Source organism: Protopterus annectens, chromosome 3.part1 (genome assembly GCF_019279795.1).
Source record: "Protopterus annectens isolate FY-2018-M chromosome 3.part1, PAN1.0, whole genome shotgun sequence".
In the NCBI taxonomy this organism is placed as follows: Eukaryota; Metazoa; Chordata; order Ceratodontiformes; family Protopteridae; genus Protopterus; species Protopterus annectens.
Genome location: NC_056732.1, coordinates 1,731,840,310 through 1,731,860,353, shown reverse-complemented (window position 1 = coordinate 1,731,860,353; position 20,044 = coordinate 1,731,840,310). Strand labels below are relative to the sequence as shown.

The 20,044-nt window shown below is 35.5% G+C and overlaps 1 protein-coding gene across 1 annotated transcript in view; it reads right to left on the bottom strand.

Annotated features, from left to right (window-relative positions):
• The window catches only part of LOC122797851, an 875,220-nt gene that overhangs the window by 196,401 nt on the left and 658,775 nt on the right, over positions 1-20,044 (bottom strand). The window contains exons 8-9 of the mRNA XM_044066372.1: positions 16,140-16,190; positions 6,870-6,920 (exon numbers count right to left, since the gene is read on the bottom strand). Of these exons, the coding sequence (XP_043922307.1) occupies positions 6,870-6,920; positions 16,140-16,190 (102 nt within the window). The remainder of the gene's footprint in view (positions 1-6,869; positions 6,921-16,139; positions 16,191-20,044) is intronic.

The window sequence follows — 20,044 nt, the reverse complement described above, 5'->3', positions numbered from 1 at the left end:
AGCATCTAATGCAAAACATTTAAATGATTTTGCTAATTCTTATCATTTGAATGATATTAATAATCAGATAGATTCAAAATCATTACCATACACCTTTTTCTAACAGATACAAAACTTATTCAAAAATAGATAGGGTCTTTATTTCTAACCAGATGGTAACAGATTTAATTAATTCCAAAATCATTTCATGTCCTATATCTGATCATAATTCAATTGTTTTTGAATTCATGATAAAAAATACTCATAATGTTCAGATCAAAAGGATACCAGCATACTTAACTCAACAAAAAGACTATAAAGAATATATACTTTCAGAAGTAAAACATTTTTTAGACATAAAATAATACTCCTGAAGTCTCCATTGTTTATGTTTGGGATGCCTTAAAATCATATCTATATGGACAAAGTATCAGATGGTATAATAATAAAAGGAAATCTTGGGATAAGGAATTGTTAGATATTCAAAGTAAATTAGACTCTTATAAACATAATAATAAAGAAAATATTATGGACAAGAAAATTATTGAAGAAATAAACAAACTAAATGAGAAATACAAAGAAATTTTAACTCATAAAGTTAAAATAACTTTAGAGAAATACAAGTTTTTGTCTTATTCAATAAGCCCCAAATACTTACATAGACTTAAAATAAAACAAAAGGTTGAATAAACAAAACCATATCAAAGAAATCTTTTCTCTAAGGAAAAGAAGAATGTTTCTAGTATACCAGAAATACTAGATGAATTTAGAAATCACTTTCACAAAATTAACCATAATAATATTAACATGGAACCTAAAGATAAAATAAAGGAGTTTATAACCACAAATATGAATAAAAAGCTTAATAAACAACAGATTAAACTATTGGACAAGAGTATTTCATATACAGAAGTTATTACACAAATAAATAAGCTTAAATCAAACAAAGCACCGGGTAATGATGGTATTATACCAGAGATATATAAAATCCTTTCTAAAATACATATTCATTAATACATAAGGTTTTTATTTTGGCCCAAACTGAGTTAATAACCCCCCCCCCCATCTTGGCAATATACATTTATTTTGCCAATTTTAAAATCTAATAAAGATCCAACTAGATGTTCTTCATATCGGCCCATCTCATTACTTAATGTTGATTATAAAATGTTTATGAGTATCTTTGCTGATAGATTGAAGACAATCATTCCGCATTATAGATATAGATCAGACAGGCTTCATTGTAAATAGAAATACTTTTGATAATATAAGAAGAACTTTAACATTAATAGATTTTGCAAATAGGAAAAAGAAAGATTTAACACTTATTAGTCTTGATATAAGTTCAGCATTTGATTCAGTAAGTTGGGACTATCTGTTTACCTTAATGAAGTGCACAAACTTCTCAGATGCATTTGTAAATCTAATTGAACATTTATACAAAGGAACGTTGGCTTATATTAAGGTAGGAACATATGTTTCACAAAAAATACCCATTCTTAAAGGTACAAAACAAGGATGTCCACTTTCTCCACTGTTATTCACTTTAGTAATGGAGCCTCGGGCTAATTTGTTCAGAAACAGTACTGACATAGAGGGTTTTGAAATAGATGAAAATACAACATCCAAAATTCAACTTTTTGCAGATGATGTTCTAATTATATCAGCAGGATCTAATTCTTCTATACAGTCTCTATTTGATAACATGATGAATTTTAAAAGTATTTCTGGTTTAATATTCAATGAAGAAAAAACTAAAATACTACCTATATATACACACGAAAAAATATTCTCATTAGTGATTTTACTAAATATGTACCCAATTCAGGTCAGATAACTTATTTAGGTATAATACTATCTAAAGATATTAAATCTATTATATATAATAATTATAATACCTGTTTTCTTAATATACAAAAATCTTTTTAATACCTGGAATAATATGTTTTTTACTATGGAGGAGAGACTTACAATTATTAAAATGATAATATTCCCCAAGATTTTATACTTAATACAATCAATAATCCTTCCACCTACAAAAATACTTATCAAGAAACTGAACACACTAATGTTAAATTTTCTATGGGCACCTAATAGGCCTAGGATTGCATTAAAGAAACATACTAATAGCTGGTCTCAAGGGGGTATTTCTTTTCCAGACTTTAATTTATATACTATCTCTTCTATTGTAAAAGTATTACTTTATTAATAGATCAGTCATATGTCACAAAATGGAAAGATTATTGGGAGCTAATTAGTATGCACTTCATGAAAATCTCCTTAGCACATAAAAATATGATTGTAAATAACTCCATGTTATGGTTACTAAAGGAATTTTGTACTTCACCTATTACACCTAAACATATGGTTTGTTACCCATTAAATATTATTATTAGTTATCGTAACTTTATATTCATGCACCCTAAGTATAGGGAATGGAATTTTATTGTATTTCCTATAATGTATACTCAGGGTATGCTTTTGTCATCTACTTCTGAAGGAACTCATTTAGCTATAGATAATGATCTAAAGTATTGGTATCAGTTGATATCTGATAATAAAGTTAAAAATTTAGATTTCTTAAAACAAGAATTTGATCTAAGAGAAACTTGCTGGTTAGAGGTTCAGACCTTTAGACAACATCTCATTAATAAAATAGATTTAATGTCTATAACTGTTAAAGAATCTATTCCAACACTGATTGATTACTTGATATTAAATTTACAACATAAAGTTTCTGATAAAGGTAAACTTTCATACATACATAAAGTTATCAGACAAGAAACTTTTACAGTGTAGATTCATACTGGAATTATTTCACTTCTATTAATGGGGACCCACCAAATCAACAAAATAAACAATATATATTGAATCTGCTTATAGAACTACGCCTTCCATTGTCTGGAGACTTTATACATGGAAATTTTACATAGATCTTTTTATACACCTTTGATGATGAATAAAATAAATAATAAAGATAATCTATGTAAGAGATGTAATGTAGAAATTAATGCTGACTGGGCTCATATGTTTTATGACTGTTTAAAATTGAAAGAATACTGGAAGTCAATTAATGAATTTTTGCAGGCTCTTTTACAGATAATTTCATTATTTCTAAATCTCTTATATTATTCAACACACCTGTACCTCAAAGTGTTAAAAGGTTAAGCTTCCCTTGTTATGGTCTATTCTAGCAGTGGCTAGGAAAATAATAACTAGAAATTGGATTTCAGATACACCTCCTTCGTTCAATGAATTTAAAAATGTTATGAATATTGTGTGCCATATGGAAATAAACACAATTAGGACTAGAACAAATAGAAAAACATTTTATTTTATTGTATGGGATAATTTACAAAATTTGTTAAAAAATTTTTAATTTCAATAGCATGGTATTTTAGTTTAATTAATTGATCTAATTGTAGTGGATGTCTTTGTAAATACTTTAGTTGTTTTGTTGAATATTATAGTAATACCTATTTTTAATTACTTGTATAAAATTGTTATGATATTTTTCTTATATGTTAAAACAATAAACCTGTTTTGAAAAAAAAAAAAAAAGATAATGAAATTATCCCACCTGGATGTAATACCCTAAGAGTTGACAGAGTAACTAAGAAAGGTGTTGGGGTTTCTATTCTATTTAAATCTGGCTTTCAGTTAACCACTTACATCTGTAATCTACCTCTGGACTCCAATGCTGAGATTCTCCTCTCTAAACTTGAACTTAATGCTAAATCAATCTATATTATCTGTATGTATCTGCCCCCTGGAAATAACATAGCCACCTTGGAAAATATCCTCTGCTGGCTATCCCAACACCTGCCTCAAGAAACCATAATCCTAGGCGACATAAATTTAGACCGGAATTCCTATTGTAGTAGCCTTTCTACCACTCACATAAACCTATATGGTTTCTCTCAAACCATTACCTCCCCCAACAGAATAAATAAAGCTAACAAGAAAGCAAGCATATTAGACTGGATTTTCACAAACAATCATACCCACTACTATAATTCTGGAACCCTCCCTGATGATATAAGTGACCACTCACTTACCTACATCATCAGACATAAAGCCAACACCCCCACCCCAACCTCTATCAGACATATTAGATCTAAAAAGAAATTTAACCCTGATCTATTCCAAATGGAACTAGCATGCAATTGGGTTCCCTTAAAACAACTTCCTTTCGATGAAGCCATTGATTTCTTTAATTCTACCTTCCTTGCCATTCTTAATCACCATGCTCCAACCAGATCTATTAGAATTAAGGCCAAGTCTGCCCCATGGCTTTCTAACAAAAGCAAACACAAAATTCACATCAGAAATAAATATTGGGCCAAATGGAGAATGACAAAAAACCCTGCTGACCAACTAACCTTTAAACAGCTAAGAAATGACACTAAAAAGGACATACTTTCTGATAAACAAAACTACTACTTACAATATCAGCAACCTAATCACAACAACCCACAGAAATTCTGGGCTAGCATTAAGCAGTTACTCCAGCCAGGTCAATCCACTACATCAAACCCTCAAAATACAGACCAGAAAAATCCCATCCATACAGCTAATACCTTCAATACCTTCTTTACAGACGCTATCCAAACACTAGCTAGTCAACTATCACCTAATACCCTCACATTACCTTCATACTCCTCAACCCCACCCCACCCTTTTCATTTCAAACCTGTCACAACCACATTTATTCAAACCCTTTTGAATAAACTGAAACCATGCTCTCCTTCTGCAGAACTACTGCCATCTGAATATCTACAGCTTTCATCCAAGGCCATAGCCTATTCTATTTCCATACTGGTCAACAGAATTATTACTGAAGGTTACATCCCCACCTTATGGAAAGTCTCCCATATTATCCCCCTACATAAAGGTGGACATTCCACTGAAATATCAAACTATTGCCCCATTGCCTTACTATCTCACCTAGCTAAAATTATGGAGAAATGTATCCATAAGCAACTACTCCACCATGTAATCGAAAACAATTTACTTTCCAACTGTCAACATGGTTTCAGACCCTCACACAGCACTACCACTGTCCTCCTGTCCTTTACTGACTACATTAACAGGCACCAAAACCTGAATAATCTTTCTTCTGCTCTATTTATCTACCTGTCTAAAGCATTTGACATGGTAAACCACCAGATTCTCATAAACATCCTAAAATCTCTATCATTAGACCCACTTTCCATAAAATTGTTCCAATCCTACCTGACAGTAAGCAGTACTTTGGCATAATACTTTATCCACCCATCTACCCATTACCTTAGGTGTCCCTCAGGGGTCCATACTTGGACCTCTTCTTTTCTCTATATTTATTAATGACCTTCATCTAGCTATCCCACAAGCCATTTGCATACAATATGCTGACTCCACACTATTATGTTCAGCTACATCCTCCCATGACCTTCACGCTCTCACCCAAAAAGTATTCAACATAGTTAAACAATGGTTCACTCAGCATTGCCTTCTTTTGAACCCAAAGAAAACCAAACTCCTCCTCTTCACTCCTACTCAAACGTCCTCTCCTCTTCCATTCTCTGTAACATCTACCAATGGTACTATAATATCTCCTGACTCTACCACCAAACTACTAGGTGTCACCATCGACAATAATCTGAACTTCGATATCCACATCAATAATACTATAAAGACTGTCAATAAAAAATTGGCACTTTCTATAGGATTAAACCCTTCCTTTCCACTACTGCTAAAACTGCTATCGCCCACACCAATTTGATCTCTACACTCCTTTATGCCTCACCCATTTTTACTAATCTCGCCAAGAATAACCTCAGCAAATGGGAAATGTCCTATAATAACATTGCATGATTTGCTACAGGCAACCCATTCCAAACCCACCATTGTATAAATTTAAACCAGCTAGGATGGTTAGAACTACAACACCTGATTAAATTTCACCAACTAACCATTACCCACAACATTCTTTATAAACCTTCTAATACTCCAAGTTTATCTACCCTCATCACCCCCTATAAAAATCTGAAGTCCTTACGTTCATCTCACAAACTTCTTGTTTACACCTCTAAACCTAATAACAGAGCTAGGGATTCTCTGTTCTCTAATACTGTAGGTCAATCCTGGAATCTTCTCCCTAATGACCTCTCTTCACTAGCCTGTTTATCTCTCTTTAAAAACAGACTTAAACTTCTCCTCAAATAAGACTGGCTATGCCCCTGTTCCAAACCAGACTAGTCATCTACCTCTACAAAATTGACTTACTTATCCAGTGCTTACTATCCTCTGTTACATTTTCCGTCTTATTATATTTTTCTTATCTACCTTTTTTATTATTTCTATCATCTTTATATACCTTTTCTTAAGTAAATCCATTGCAACATCACTACACATCTAACTTCCTTTATCTACTTCTGACTTAACCTGCATTATGTCTCCGTACTTTCAATTTGCACTGTTTATGACTTTTGACCTCAGTGCTACATCCTGTTACAACCTTTATGCTGTAATACACATTACCATTGTTGATGATTTTTTTTTACTAGGATAATTGCTATTTTTATTATAATATTTGATTTTTTTTGTTGTTTGTACTTATATTGTTGTATTGGATCATGTCTTGGAGCTTATCTCCCTGGGCCTCTACTGAAAATGGACATATATCCAGTTAGACTAGCCCAGTCAACAAATGTAAAATAAATAAATATTTTTTTTCAACATTGGTTAGAAGTTGCATTTTACATTCCTTTTTTGCCGTTTATACTTATTTTCCATGTTTCGCTTGATTGGGTTACAGTTTTGGGAATCTATATCATTTCTTTGTTAAAAGATGGAATAAATAACTACTTCTATGTTAAAAAAGTGAAATAGAAGGTAAAACTACTTACTGGGAGCATTAAAGGCTGCAACACTTTGAGCTCTGCTGACCATTGCAGCACCTGCAATCAGACAAAAGAAGGATTTTATCACTGAGAAAGTAAAACATGAATACCTAATATCGTCCTTGTGTTGTATATTCTTGTTAATATATGGCATAACAGTTTATACGTCTAAACTGAGGAATGAGATAATCTGGACAGAAGGATACATTAACATCTGACTGCAGGAAGTCTCTTGTAATGTTTACTGTGTCACACATTTTTGTAATATAAGAATCATTAACAGATGTTACTGTATATGTTGATAACAACCCAGATTTCTATCATTTTCAGAACATTCTGTAGCTGCTTGATTAGAACAAAAGCATGCCTGTTTAAAGGTATACACAAGACTATCAATATTCCAATTCTCATCATATAATGATCTTGACTCTGGTCAAGAGAGCATGGTGAGCAAATATTAGGGAGGGGATCCTAATGCAGCAGATTCAATGACCATGTTTGAGGAGTTTAAATGCTCATTACTTTCTGCAACACTGAACAAAAGTAAACAGCAGATATTAGCCTGCTTTTTATTAAATTAAAAAGGTAGGGGGAAGATAAAGGTACATCACAAACTAATCTCGCTGGAGGTCCTCATCCCACCCCCACCTGAAATAAAAAAGACCACAGTAAAGAACTTCCCAAAAGCCGACTTCACACTTCTAAAGACTAGTGTGGTCTCCTTTAAGGCCCCGAGCGGTGAGAAACAGTACTCAAGCCGCTGAATCACTTACAAATGCCTTCTACCAGCACCTGCAGGACTGCATGGATAAGGCAATCCCAAGCAAAACAAAGACTCTTTGTACCAAAGGCAAGCGTCCAGTCTGGTGGACCCCAGCCATAAACAAACTCTACAACAAAGGAGGAAGCTACTACAAGATAGAGCAAAATCCTTAAAAGGTAAGACACCCTTGATCACTATAAGTAAAAACTAAGAGCTCTCATAAAATCATCCAAAGCAAATTTCGAGAAAATAGCTAAGGACTCAAAAGACAATCATAAGGCCTTCTTTAGCTATGTTAGAAACCTAGGAGGAAACTCCCAGATATGCTCAGAACTAGTTCAAAATGATGTGAAGATTACTGATCCTACAGACATTGCCAACATACTGGCTGACAGGTTCAGTGCAAACTTCTCACCCCCTCCCCAAAGGAGAGATATCTATACCAAACGATTGCAGCCCCCAAACATCTCCAGCCCAAGTGAGAACTGCTCTCTCCAAAGCAAAAACACAGCATCCATGGGACCTGATGGTGTCCCCGGCTGTGTGCTCCACGAACTCAATGAGGAATTAAACCCACAGCTAGGACAGCTGTTTAATCAAAGTCTTACCTCTGGATAACGTGCCCAGGGGTGGCGACTGCAACTGTGGTCCCACTTCACAAAGGTGCCTCCACCCGACCCTGGTAATTACCGGCCCATTAGCTTGACAAGCCTTATCTGCAAAGCCATGGAGAGGATCATAATGGACCTCATAAATAAAGACATTGGGAATTTGCAGACTTTGGATCCAACCCAGTTTGGCTTTGTCAAAGGCAGATCATGCCTTTTAAACTTGGTTGACTTTTTCGAAACAGTCACCAAAGCCATTGATGAGGGAAAGGCAGTCCATACAGCCTACCTCGATCTGGCTAAGGCCTTCGATACAATACCCACTCGGGTATCATTGAAAAACTCATCAGCTTAAATGTTAACCCATACATCACAAGATGGGTTGCAAACTGGCTGAGTGACAGAACCCACAGGGTCAGAGTTGCTGGCGCCATGTCAGACTCAAAGCCTGTCACAAGTGGTGTCCCACAGGGCTCAGTCCTGGGCCCACTCTTGTTTGGCATCTACTTTTCCAAAGTACAAGCAAACACAGGAGGGTTATGGCTGACAAAGTTTGCAGATGACTGCAAACTGGGCCATAGTAGAAAACACATCTGACACAGATATCCTTCAGAAGGGTCTCACAGAAACGGATAACTGGTGCCAGAGCCACGCCTAAAGTTAAATGCCAAAAAATGCATAGTCATACCCTTCAGGAAAAACAAGGTTACCCCTAGCTACCAAATAGGAGGCAATCCACTGAGCACAGAAGAAGTTATCAGGGACCTGGGGACCCAGGTTGATAGTAGTCTGTCATTCGACACCCATGTAGCTAAAGTAGTTAGGAAGACCTTCTACATTGCCCACCTTATCATGAAGGGATTCTCATCTAGATCAAGGGAGGTTATAGTCTCCTTTACTCATCACTCATCAGACCAATGATTGAGTACAATGCCCCATTCGAATGTATCTGACCCGACACTTGCAGCAGCTGGAGAGGCCACAAAGTTCCTCACCAAAAGGATAAAGGGTCTCAAAAATCTATCCTATGCTGCCCGACTGAAGAACTCCAGCTCTATTCAGTCGCCATCAGCTTGCTCAGAGGTGACCTTTGCCTAACATACAAGGCCATGTCAAACCCAGATTTGATGAATATGCTTCACCTCAAAAATCTAGATCCATCAGAGCCACAAGGGCGGAGACTTAAACTCCGACACGGCTATTAATAGGACGTGCTGGAGGATAGATTCATCACCCAAAGACTCCCTATGCTGTGGAACAGAATCCGGTACATGTGAGGCAGAGCACCTCGCTGGCCTTGTTCAAGAGAAATCTTGACCAATGGATGGGAGATTGCAGATATACCCCAGGGATTACCTCAGTGTCACTGCTCGACAGAGGCACAGCAAAATAATGGGTATAGTTCCCCATACTAAAGGGGTGGCGTAAGCCACAAAACGATGGGCTAGGCTTGTAAATGCCCTCGGGCAGATAGCCTAGTATGAACCTATGAACCTATGAACCTATGAACCTATGAACCTATTAGATAGAGGTAGAACAAGCAGAGTGAGGAACTGACAATACAAAGAAACAAAAAGAGTTTTATTAAGATTAAGTTCAAGATTGCAGCATGCCATACAACAAGCACTCTCCAAGCACACAACGATGAGAAGACAATTCACTTGTATAATCCTAAGCCAATGCATACACAAAATGTTCTTTAGCACTGCTTACATCACTACCCTAATATTTTCTGCATTTATTCATGATTGAATCAATGCTCTTTACTCTGCTTCAGTGCTGGTGATATAAATATTATAGAAATACCTAAAAAATATGTTAACTGGACTGTTAAATGTCTGTGTATTCCAATGTGAGGTACGTGATTATAAGACTGAAACTAGAAATATGTATTTTTTGCTAAATACTTTACTTTTTACTATTTATCTCTAATATTACATGTTTATAGAATCCGAGTTTCAGAAGCTCATAGGTACTGACTACATTGTTTATCTTTGAGGATCTTTACCAGCCTAGACCTGAATTCCATCTGTGTTTTTAGCCTTAGTAATTTAGTACCAAAGCACCTACTTTTTTTGGATATCTTGCACAATCACAGTTGAGATAATCTTTTAGTATGGTATGAAAACCAATGTATAGCAAATTAGAATAACCATAACAATGGAGTATGTTATTTATATGATTCTTCCTCTCCATCATAGACAAGAATGAGAAATCCAGAGTAAAGAGAGTTTCTAATCCATGCAGAAAGTAAGTGACATGTTTAACCTCACATGGACAGGAAGTTGGCTTAAGGAAGTGGTATTCTTTATGAGTCATATCTATCCCTCATTATTAATCTATTCAAGTTACACTAGAATTTGTGATCTGCAAAGGGAGTACTTGTGCCACTACTGAAGTTCAGGATTCATAAAAGGTGTGAATGGATGGGGACACTCTGCATGTCAGACAGAGATCTCCTCTTAGCAGCCTTTAGGAGGTCAAAAGAAAAAGTACTGGGTTTTTAGGTAGTCACAGCAGCCATTTTGATTTAATCCCTTGGTTTTCTTCTTGATACATGGCAGTGGTAACTCAGGTTGAATCTGGTATTTTGGACATGTACATGCATATGGCACATTACATTCAATGATGGGCTTATGAGTGCAGTGTAAAGCAGAATGATAACGTCCCTGGATATAATGTCATATGCTAATCAGTTGTGGTTTAAAAAAGAATTTCCTCACAGCAGTTGATGTATATTGTAAAAATGACCCCTCAGAAATGGGTTAATAATCAAGAGATTTTTTTTTCAATGTGATAGTTGCAAAGGACATTTTCTTTTGCAAAAAATACATTTATGCACTTTTAGTTTTGAAGCATGGTTTGTACACCAGCTATTTCTGCCAGGATTTACTGAAAGTTTTTGATGTCTTTTGGAGTGTTCATGATGGTGCAGACTTTATAGTCATTAGGAAACTTTGTTAGCCAGAAACCTTAATATTTTGCCTTGATATCTGAGAAGTGGATGACAAAAATGGGATACTGAGGACAAAGCCCTGTGGTTATGCAGTAGTGAGAGGTCCGTTGGTAGAAATGGATCAATCAACACTAACTACTTGAGTTTTATTTCTCACACAGTTTGTCATACAAAGAGTTACATAAAGATTTACATTTGGCTGAATGAGTTTATTAACTATGACTGAAAAAGGAATGGTTTTGAATGCATTTCTATTGTCATGCACTCTTTTGCCCACATATGACTGTTGAACTCAGTTCAATAGCAAATGTGAATAACCATAACAATGGAGTATGTTATTTATATGATTCTTCCTGTCCATCATAGACAAGAATGAGAAATCAAGAGTAAAGAGAGTTTCTAATCCGTGCATTGACAATAAAGTTGTAGGAAGCAAGTGACATGTTTAACCTCACATGGACAGGAAGTTGGCTTCAGGAAGGGGTATTCTTTATGAGTCATATCTATTCCTCATTATTAATCTATTCAAGTTGCACTATAAGTTGTGGTCTACAAATGGAGTACTTGTGCCGCTATTGAAATTGAGGATGTATAGAAGGTGTGAATGGAAAGGGGACACTCTGCATGTCAGACAGAGATCTCCTCTTAGCAGCCTTTAGGAGGTCAGAAGAAGAAGTACTGGGTTTTCAGGCAGTCACAGCAGCCATTTTGATTTAATCCCTTGGTTTTCTTCTTGATAAAATGCAGTGGTAACTCAGGATAAATCTGGTATTTTGGACATGTACATGCCTTTGGGGCATTACATTCAATGATGGACCTATGAGTGCAGTGTAAAGCAGAATGATAACATCCCTGGATTTGAATGTCATATTATTGCTAATCAGTTGTGGTTTAAAAAAGAATTTCCTCACAGCAGCCAATGTATGTTGTAAAAATGAGCACTGATTCATCCCTCACAACTGGTTTATTATTCAGGAGATTTTTTTTCAATGTAATAGTTGCAAAGGAAGTTTTGCTTTGCAAAGAATACATTTATGCACTTTTAGTTTTGAAGCATGGTTTGTGCACCAGCTATTTCTGCCAGGTTTTACTGAAAGTTTTTGATGTCTTTTGGAATGTTCATGATGGTGCAGACTTTATAGTCATTAGGAAACTCTGTTAGCCAGAAACCTTAATAATTTGCCTTGATATCTGAGAAGTGGATGACAAAAATGGGATACTGAGGACAAAGCCCTGTGGTTATGTACTAGTGAGAGGCTCGTTGGTAGAAGTGGATCCATTCAGATACACCTCCTTAGTTCAATGAATTTAAAATGTTATGAATATTGTGTGCCATATGGAAATAAACACAATTAGGACTAGAACAAATAGAAAAACATCTTATTTTATTGTATGGGATAATTTACAAAATTTGTTAAAAAATTTTTAATTTCAATAGCATGGTATTTTAGTTTAATTAATTGATCTAATTGTAGTGGATGTCTTTGTAAATACTTTAGTTGTTTTGTTGAATATTATAATAATACCTATTTTTAATTACTTGTATAAAATTGTTATGATATTTTTCTTATATGTTAAAACAATAAACCTGTTTTGAAAAAAAAAAAAAAAAGATAATGAAATTATCCCACCTGGATGTAATATCCTAAGAGTTGACAGAGTAACTAAGAAAGGTGGTGGGGTTTCTATTCTATTTAAATCTGGCTTTCAGTTAACCACTTACATCTGTAATCTACCTCTGGACTCCAATGCTGAGATTCTCCTCTCTAAACTTGAACTTAACAATGCTAAATCAATCTATATTATCTGTATGTATCTGCCCCCTGGAAATAACATAGCCACCTTGGAAAATATCCTCTGCTGGCTATCCCAACACCTGCCTCAAGAAACCATAATCCTAGGCGACATAAATTTAGACTGGAATTCCTATTGTAGTAGCCTTTCTACCACCCACATAAACCTATATGGTTTCTCTCAAACCATTACCTCCCCCACCAGAATAAATAAAGCTAACAAGAAAGCAAGCATATTAGACTGGATTCTCACAAACAATCATACCCACTACTATAATTCTGGAACTCTCCCTGATGATATAAGTGACCACTCACTTACCTACATCATCAGACATAAAGCCAACACCCCCACCCCAACCTCTATCAGACATATTAGATCTAAAAAGAAATTTAACCCTGATCTATTCCAAATGGAACTAGCATGCAATTGGGTTCCCTTAAAACAACTTCCTTTCGATGAAGCAGTTGATTTCTTTAATTCTACCTTCCTTGCCATTCTTAATCACCATGCTCCAACCAGATCTATTAGAATTAAGGCCAAGTCTGCCCCATGGTTTTCTAACAAAACCAAGCACAAAATTCACATCAGAAATAAATATTGGGCCAAATGGAGTATGACAAAAAACCTTGCTGACCAACAAACCTTTAAACAGCTAAGAAATGACACTAAAAAGGACATACTTTCTGATAAACAAAATTACTACTTACAATATCAGCAACCTAATCACAACAACCCACAGAAATTCTGGGCTAGCATTAAGCAGTTACTCCAGCCAGGTCAATCTACTACATCAAACCCTCAAAATACAGACCAGAAAAATCCCATCCATACAGCTAATACCTTCAATACCTTCTTTACAGACGCTATCCAAACACTAGCTAGTCAACTATCACCTAATACCCTCACATTACCTTCATACTCCTCAACCCCACCCCACCCTTTTCATTTCAAACTTGTCACAACCACATTTATTCAAACCCTTTTGAATAAACTGAAACCATGCTCTCCTTCTGCAGACCTACTGCCATCTGAATATCTACAGCTTTCATCCAAGGCCATAGCCTATTCTATTTCCATACTGGTCAACAGAATTATTACTGAAGGTTACATCCCCACCTTATGGAAAGTCTCCCATATTATCCCCCTACATAAAGGTGGACATTCCACTGAAATATCAAACTATTGCCCCATTGCCTTACTATCTCACCTAGCTAAAATTATAAAGAAATGTATCCATAAGCAACTACTCCACCATGTAATCGAAAACAATTTACTTTCCAACTGTCAACATGGTTTCAGACCCTCACACAGCACTACCACTGCCCTCCTGTCCTTTACTGACTGCATTAACAGGCACCAAAACCTGAATAATCTTTCTTCTGCTCTATTTATCGACCTGTCTAAAGCATTTGACATGGTAAACCACCAGATTCTCATAAACATCCTAAAATCTCTATCATTAGACCCACTTTCCATAAAATTGTTCCACTCCTACCTGACAGTAAGCAGTACTTTGGCATAATACTTTATCCACCCATCTACCCATTACCTTAGGGGTCCCTCAGGGGTCCATACTTGGACCTCTTCTTTTCTCTATATTTATTAATGACCTTCATCTAGCTATCCCACAAGCCATTTGCATACAATATGCTGATGACTCCACACTATTATGTTCAGCTACATCTTCCCATGACCTTAATGCTCTCACCCAAAAAGTATTCAACATAGTTAAACAATGGTTCACTCAGCATTGCCTTCTTTTGAACCCAAAGAAAACCAAACTCCTCCTCTTCACTCCTACTCAAAAGTCCTCTCCTCTTCCATTCTCTGTGACATCTACCAATGGTGCTATAATATCTCCTGACTCTACCACCAAACTACTAGGTGTCACCATCGACAATAATCTGAACTTCGACATCCACATAAATAATTCTATAAAGACTGTCAATAAAAAATTGGCACTTTCTATAGGATTAAACCCTTCCTTTCCACTACTGCTAAAACTGCTATCGCCCACACCAATTTGATCTCTACACTCCTTTATGCCTCACCCATTTTTACTAATCTCACCAAGAATAACCTCAGCAAATTGGGAATGTCCTATAATAACATTGCATGATTTGCTACAGGCAACCCATTCCAAACCCACCATTGTATAAATTTAAACCAGCTAGGATGGTTAGAACTACAACACCTGATTAAATTTCACCAACTAACCATTACCCACAACATTCTTTATAAACCTTCTAATACTTCAAGTTTATCTACCCTCATCACCCCCTATAAAAATCTGAAGTCCTTACGTTCATCTCACAGACTTCTTGTTTACACCTCTAGACCTAATAACAGAGCTAGGGATTCTCTGTTCTCTAATACTGTAGGTAAATCCTGGAATCTTTTCCCTAATGACCTCTCTTCACTAGCCTCTTTATCTCTCTTTAAAAACAGACTTAAACTTCTCCTCAAATCAGACTGGCTATGCCCCTGTTCCAAACCAGACTAGTCATCTACCTCTACAAAACTGACTTACCTATCCAGTGCTTACTATCCTCTGTTACATTTTCCATCTTATTATATTTTTCTTATCTACCTTTTTTATTATTTCTATCCTCTTTATATACCTTTTCTTAAGTAAATCCATTGCAACAACACTACACATCTAACTTCCTTTATCTACTTCTGACTTAACCTGCATTATGTCTCCGTACTTTCAATTTGCACTGTTTATGACTTTTGACCTCAATGCTACATCCTGTTATAACCTTTATGCTGTAATACACATTACCATTGTTGATGATTTTTTTTTACTAGGATAATTGCTATTATTATTATAATATTTTATTTTTTTTGTTGTTTGTACTTATATTGTTGTATTGGATCATGTCTTGGAGCTTATCTCCCTGGGCCTCTACTGAAAATGGACATATATCCAGTTAGACTAGCCCAGTCAACAAATGTAAAATAAATAAATAATTTTTTTTTCAACATTGGTTAGAAGTTGCATTTTACATTCCTTTTTTGTCGTTTATACTTATTTTCCATGTTTCGCTTGATTGGGTTCCAGTTTTGGGAATCTATATCATTTCTTTGTTAAAAGATGGAATGAATAACTACTTCTATGTCAAAAAAGTGAAATAGAAGGTAAAACTACTTACTGGGAGCATTAAAGGCTGCAACACTTTGAGCTCTGCTGACCATTGCAGCACCTGCAATCAGACAAAAGAAGGATTTTATCACTGAGAAAGTAAAACATGAATACCTAATATCGTCCCTGTGTTGTATATTCTTGATAATATATGGCATAACAGTTTATACATCTAAACTGAGGAATGAGATAATCTGGACAGAAGGATACATTAACATCTGACTGCAGGAAGTTTCTTGTAATGTTTACTGTGTCACACATTTTTGTAATATAAGAATCATTAACAAAAGTTACTGTATATGTTGATAACAACCCAGATTTCTATCATTTTCAGAACCTTCTGTAGCTGCTTGATTAGAACAAAAGCATGCCTGTTCAAAGGTCTACACTAGACTATCAATATTCCAATTCTCATCATATAGTGATCTTGACTCAGGTCAGGAGAGCAGGGTGAGCAAATACTAGGGAGGGGATCCTAATGCAGCAGATTCAATGACCATGTTTGAGGAGTTTAAAGGCTCATTACTTTCTGCAACACTGAATAAAAGTAAACAGCAGATATTAGCCTGCTTTTTATGAAATTAAAAAGGGAGGGGGAAGATAAAGGTACATTAGATAGAGACAGAACAAGCAGAGTGAGGAACTGAAAGTAAAAAGACACAAAAAGAGTTTTATTAAGATTAACTTCAAGATTGCAGCATGCCATACAACAAGCACTCTCCAAGCACACAGACACGTGAAGACAATTCACTTGTATAATCCTAAGCCAATGCATACACAAAATGTTCTTTAGCACTGCTTACATCCCTACCCTAATATTTTCTGCATTTATTCATGATTGAATCAATGCTCTTTACTCTGCTTCAGTGCTGGTGATATAAATATTATAGAAATACCTAAAAAATATGTTAACTGGACTGTTAAATGTCTGTGTATTCCAATGTGTGGTACATGATTATAAGACTGAAACTAGAAATATGTATTTTTTGCTAAATACTTTACTTTTTACTATTTATCTCTATTACACATGTTTATAGAATCCGAGTTTCAGAAGCTCATAGGTACTGATTACATTGTTGATCTTTGAGGATCTTTACCAGCCTAGCCCTGAATTCCATCTGTGTTTTTAGCCTTAGTAATTTAGTACCAAAGCACCTACTTTTTTTGGATATCTTGCACAATCACAGTTGAGATAATCTTTTAGTATGGTATGAAAACCAATGTATAGCAAATTAGAATAACCATAACAATGGAGTATGTTATTTATATGATTCTTCCTCTCCATCATAGACAAGAATGAGAAATCCAGAGTAAAGAGAGTTTCTAATCCGTGCAGGAAGTAAGTGACATGTTTAACCTCACATGGACAGGAAGTTAGCTTAAGGAAGTGGTATTTGTTATGAGTCATATCTATCCCTCATTATTAATCTATTCAAGTTACACTAGAATTTGTGATCTGCAAAGGGAGTACTTGTGCCACTACTGAAGTTTAGGATTCATAAAAGGTGTGAATGGATGGGGACACTGTGCATGTCAGACAGAGATCTCCTCTTAGCAGCCTTTAGGAGGTCAAAAGAAAAAGTACTGGGTTTTTAGGTAGTCACAGCAGCCATTTTGATTTAATCATTTTAAATGACCATGTTTGTTGAGATTAAAGACTCATTACTTTCTGCAACACTGAACAAAAGTAAATATCAGAAATGAGTCTGCTTTTTATAAAAGTAAAATGGGTTGTGGAAGATAAAGGTACATTAGAGACAGTGAGAACAAGCAGAGTGAGGAACTGAAAATACAAAGAAACCAAAAGAATTTTATTAAGATTAACTTCAAAATTGCAGCATCCATACAACAAGCACTCTCCAAGCATACAAAGACGTGAAGACAATTCACTTGTATAATCCTAAGCCAATACATACACAAAATGTTCTTTTGCACTGCTTACATCACTACCCTAATATTTTCTGCATTTATTCATGATTGAATCAATGCTCTTTACTCTACTTTAGTGTTAGTAGTATAAATATTATAGAAATACCTACAAAATATGTTAACTGGACTGTTAAATGTCTGTGTATTCCAATGTATGGTACGTGATTATAAGACTGAAGCTAGAAATATCTATTTTTTCTAAATACTTTGCTTTCTACTGTTTATCTCTAATAGTACATATGTTTATAGAATCCGGGTTTCAGAAGTTCATAGATACTTACTATGTTCTTGATCTTTGAGGATCTTTACCAGCCTAGCCCTGAATTCCCTCTGTGTTTCTAGGCTTAGTAATTTAGTAGCAAAGCACTTACATTTTGTGGCTATCTTTCTTAATCACAGTTGCGATAATCTTTTAGTATTGTGTGAAAATCCATGTCTAGCAAATGTGAATAACCGTAACTGAGTATTATGTTATTTACATGGTTCTTCCTGTGCATCATAGACAAGAATGAGAAATCAAGAGTAAAGGGACAGTTTCTAATCCATGCATTGACAATAAACTTGTAGAAAGTAAGCGACATGCTTAACCTCACATGGAAAGGGAAGCTTTCCCCAGGGAAGTCGTATTCTTTATGAGACATATCTATGCCTCATTAATGTTCTATTGAAGTTGCAGTAGAAGTTGTGGTCTGCAATGTGAGACTTGTGCCGGTATTGAAATAGTGGATGTGCAGAAGGTGTGAAAGGATGGGGACACTCTGTATGTCAGACAGAGATCTACACTTAGCAGCCTTTGGGAACTAAGAAGAAGAAGGTCTGGGTTTTCAGGCAGTCACAGCTGCCATTTTGATTTAATCCCTTGGTTTTCTTCTTGATAAAATGCAGTGGTAACTCAGGATAAATCTGGAATTTTGGACATGTGCATGCATATGGCACTTTACATTCAATGATGGACCTATGAGTGCAGTGTAAAGCAGAATGATAATGTCCCTGGATTTGAATGTCATATTATTGCTAATCAGTTGTGGTTTAAAAAATAATTTCCTCACAGCAGCTGATGTATGTTGTAAAAATTACCACTGATTGGTCCCTCACAACTGGGTTAATATTCTGGAGATTTTCTTTCAATGTAATAGTTGCAAAGGAAGTTGTTCTTTGCAAAGAAGAGATTTATGCACTTTTAGTTTTGAAGCATGGTTTTTATACCAGCTATTTGTACCAGGATTTCCTGAGTGCTCCTGATGTCTTTTGGAGTGTTGATGAGGGCACAGACTTTACAGTCATTTGGAAATTTTGTTAGCCAGAAAGCTTGATAATTTGCCTTGATATCTGAGAATTGGATGCCAAAAAGAGGATACTGAGGACAAATCCCTGTAGTTATGCACTAGTGAGAGGCCCTTGGGGGAAATGGATCCATCCACCCTTACTACTTGTGTTTTGTTTGGCACACAGTTTGTCATTCAAAGAGTTACATAAAGATTTACATTTAGCTGAATGAGTTTATTAATTATGGCTGAAAAGGGGATGGTGTTGAATGCATTTCTATAGTCATAAACTGTTTTGCCCTCATCCATTGCTTCTGTAACTTTTTTGAAGAGGTCAGCTAGGTTAAGTTGGCAGGATCTGCCTTTGACATTTCTAAACTGAGGTCAACAGTCTTTAGGTTCCTTATATCATTGTATATTAGTCCTATATTGCTACCTTTTTATTTTATTTATTTTATTTAGTATTTGTTTACCGGGAAAGTCTGACTTGGAACAAAGCCAATTTTCAGTGAGGCCCAGGAAGAAATGCTCCAGATGCATGTTCTTGTTCCTAGCATTACAGATGAGACTGGTCAGGCTTGCAGGTCTATGATTAGTTGGAAGCATTGGCTTTCCTCCATTCATCTAGTGTAAGATCTTTTTTGAGTCTGATACTGAAAGACATCTTTAAGGGATCAGTTAACTCATGCTTATGCTAAAAAGTAAGCAAACTTGAATCTTA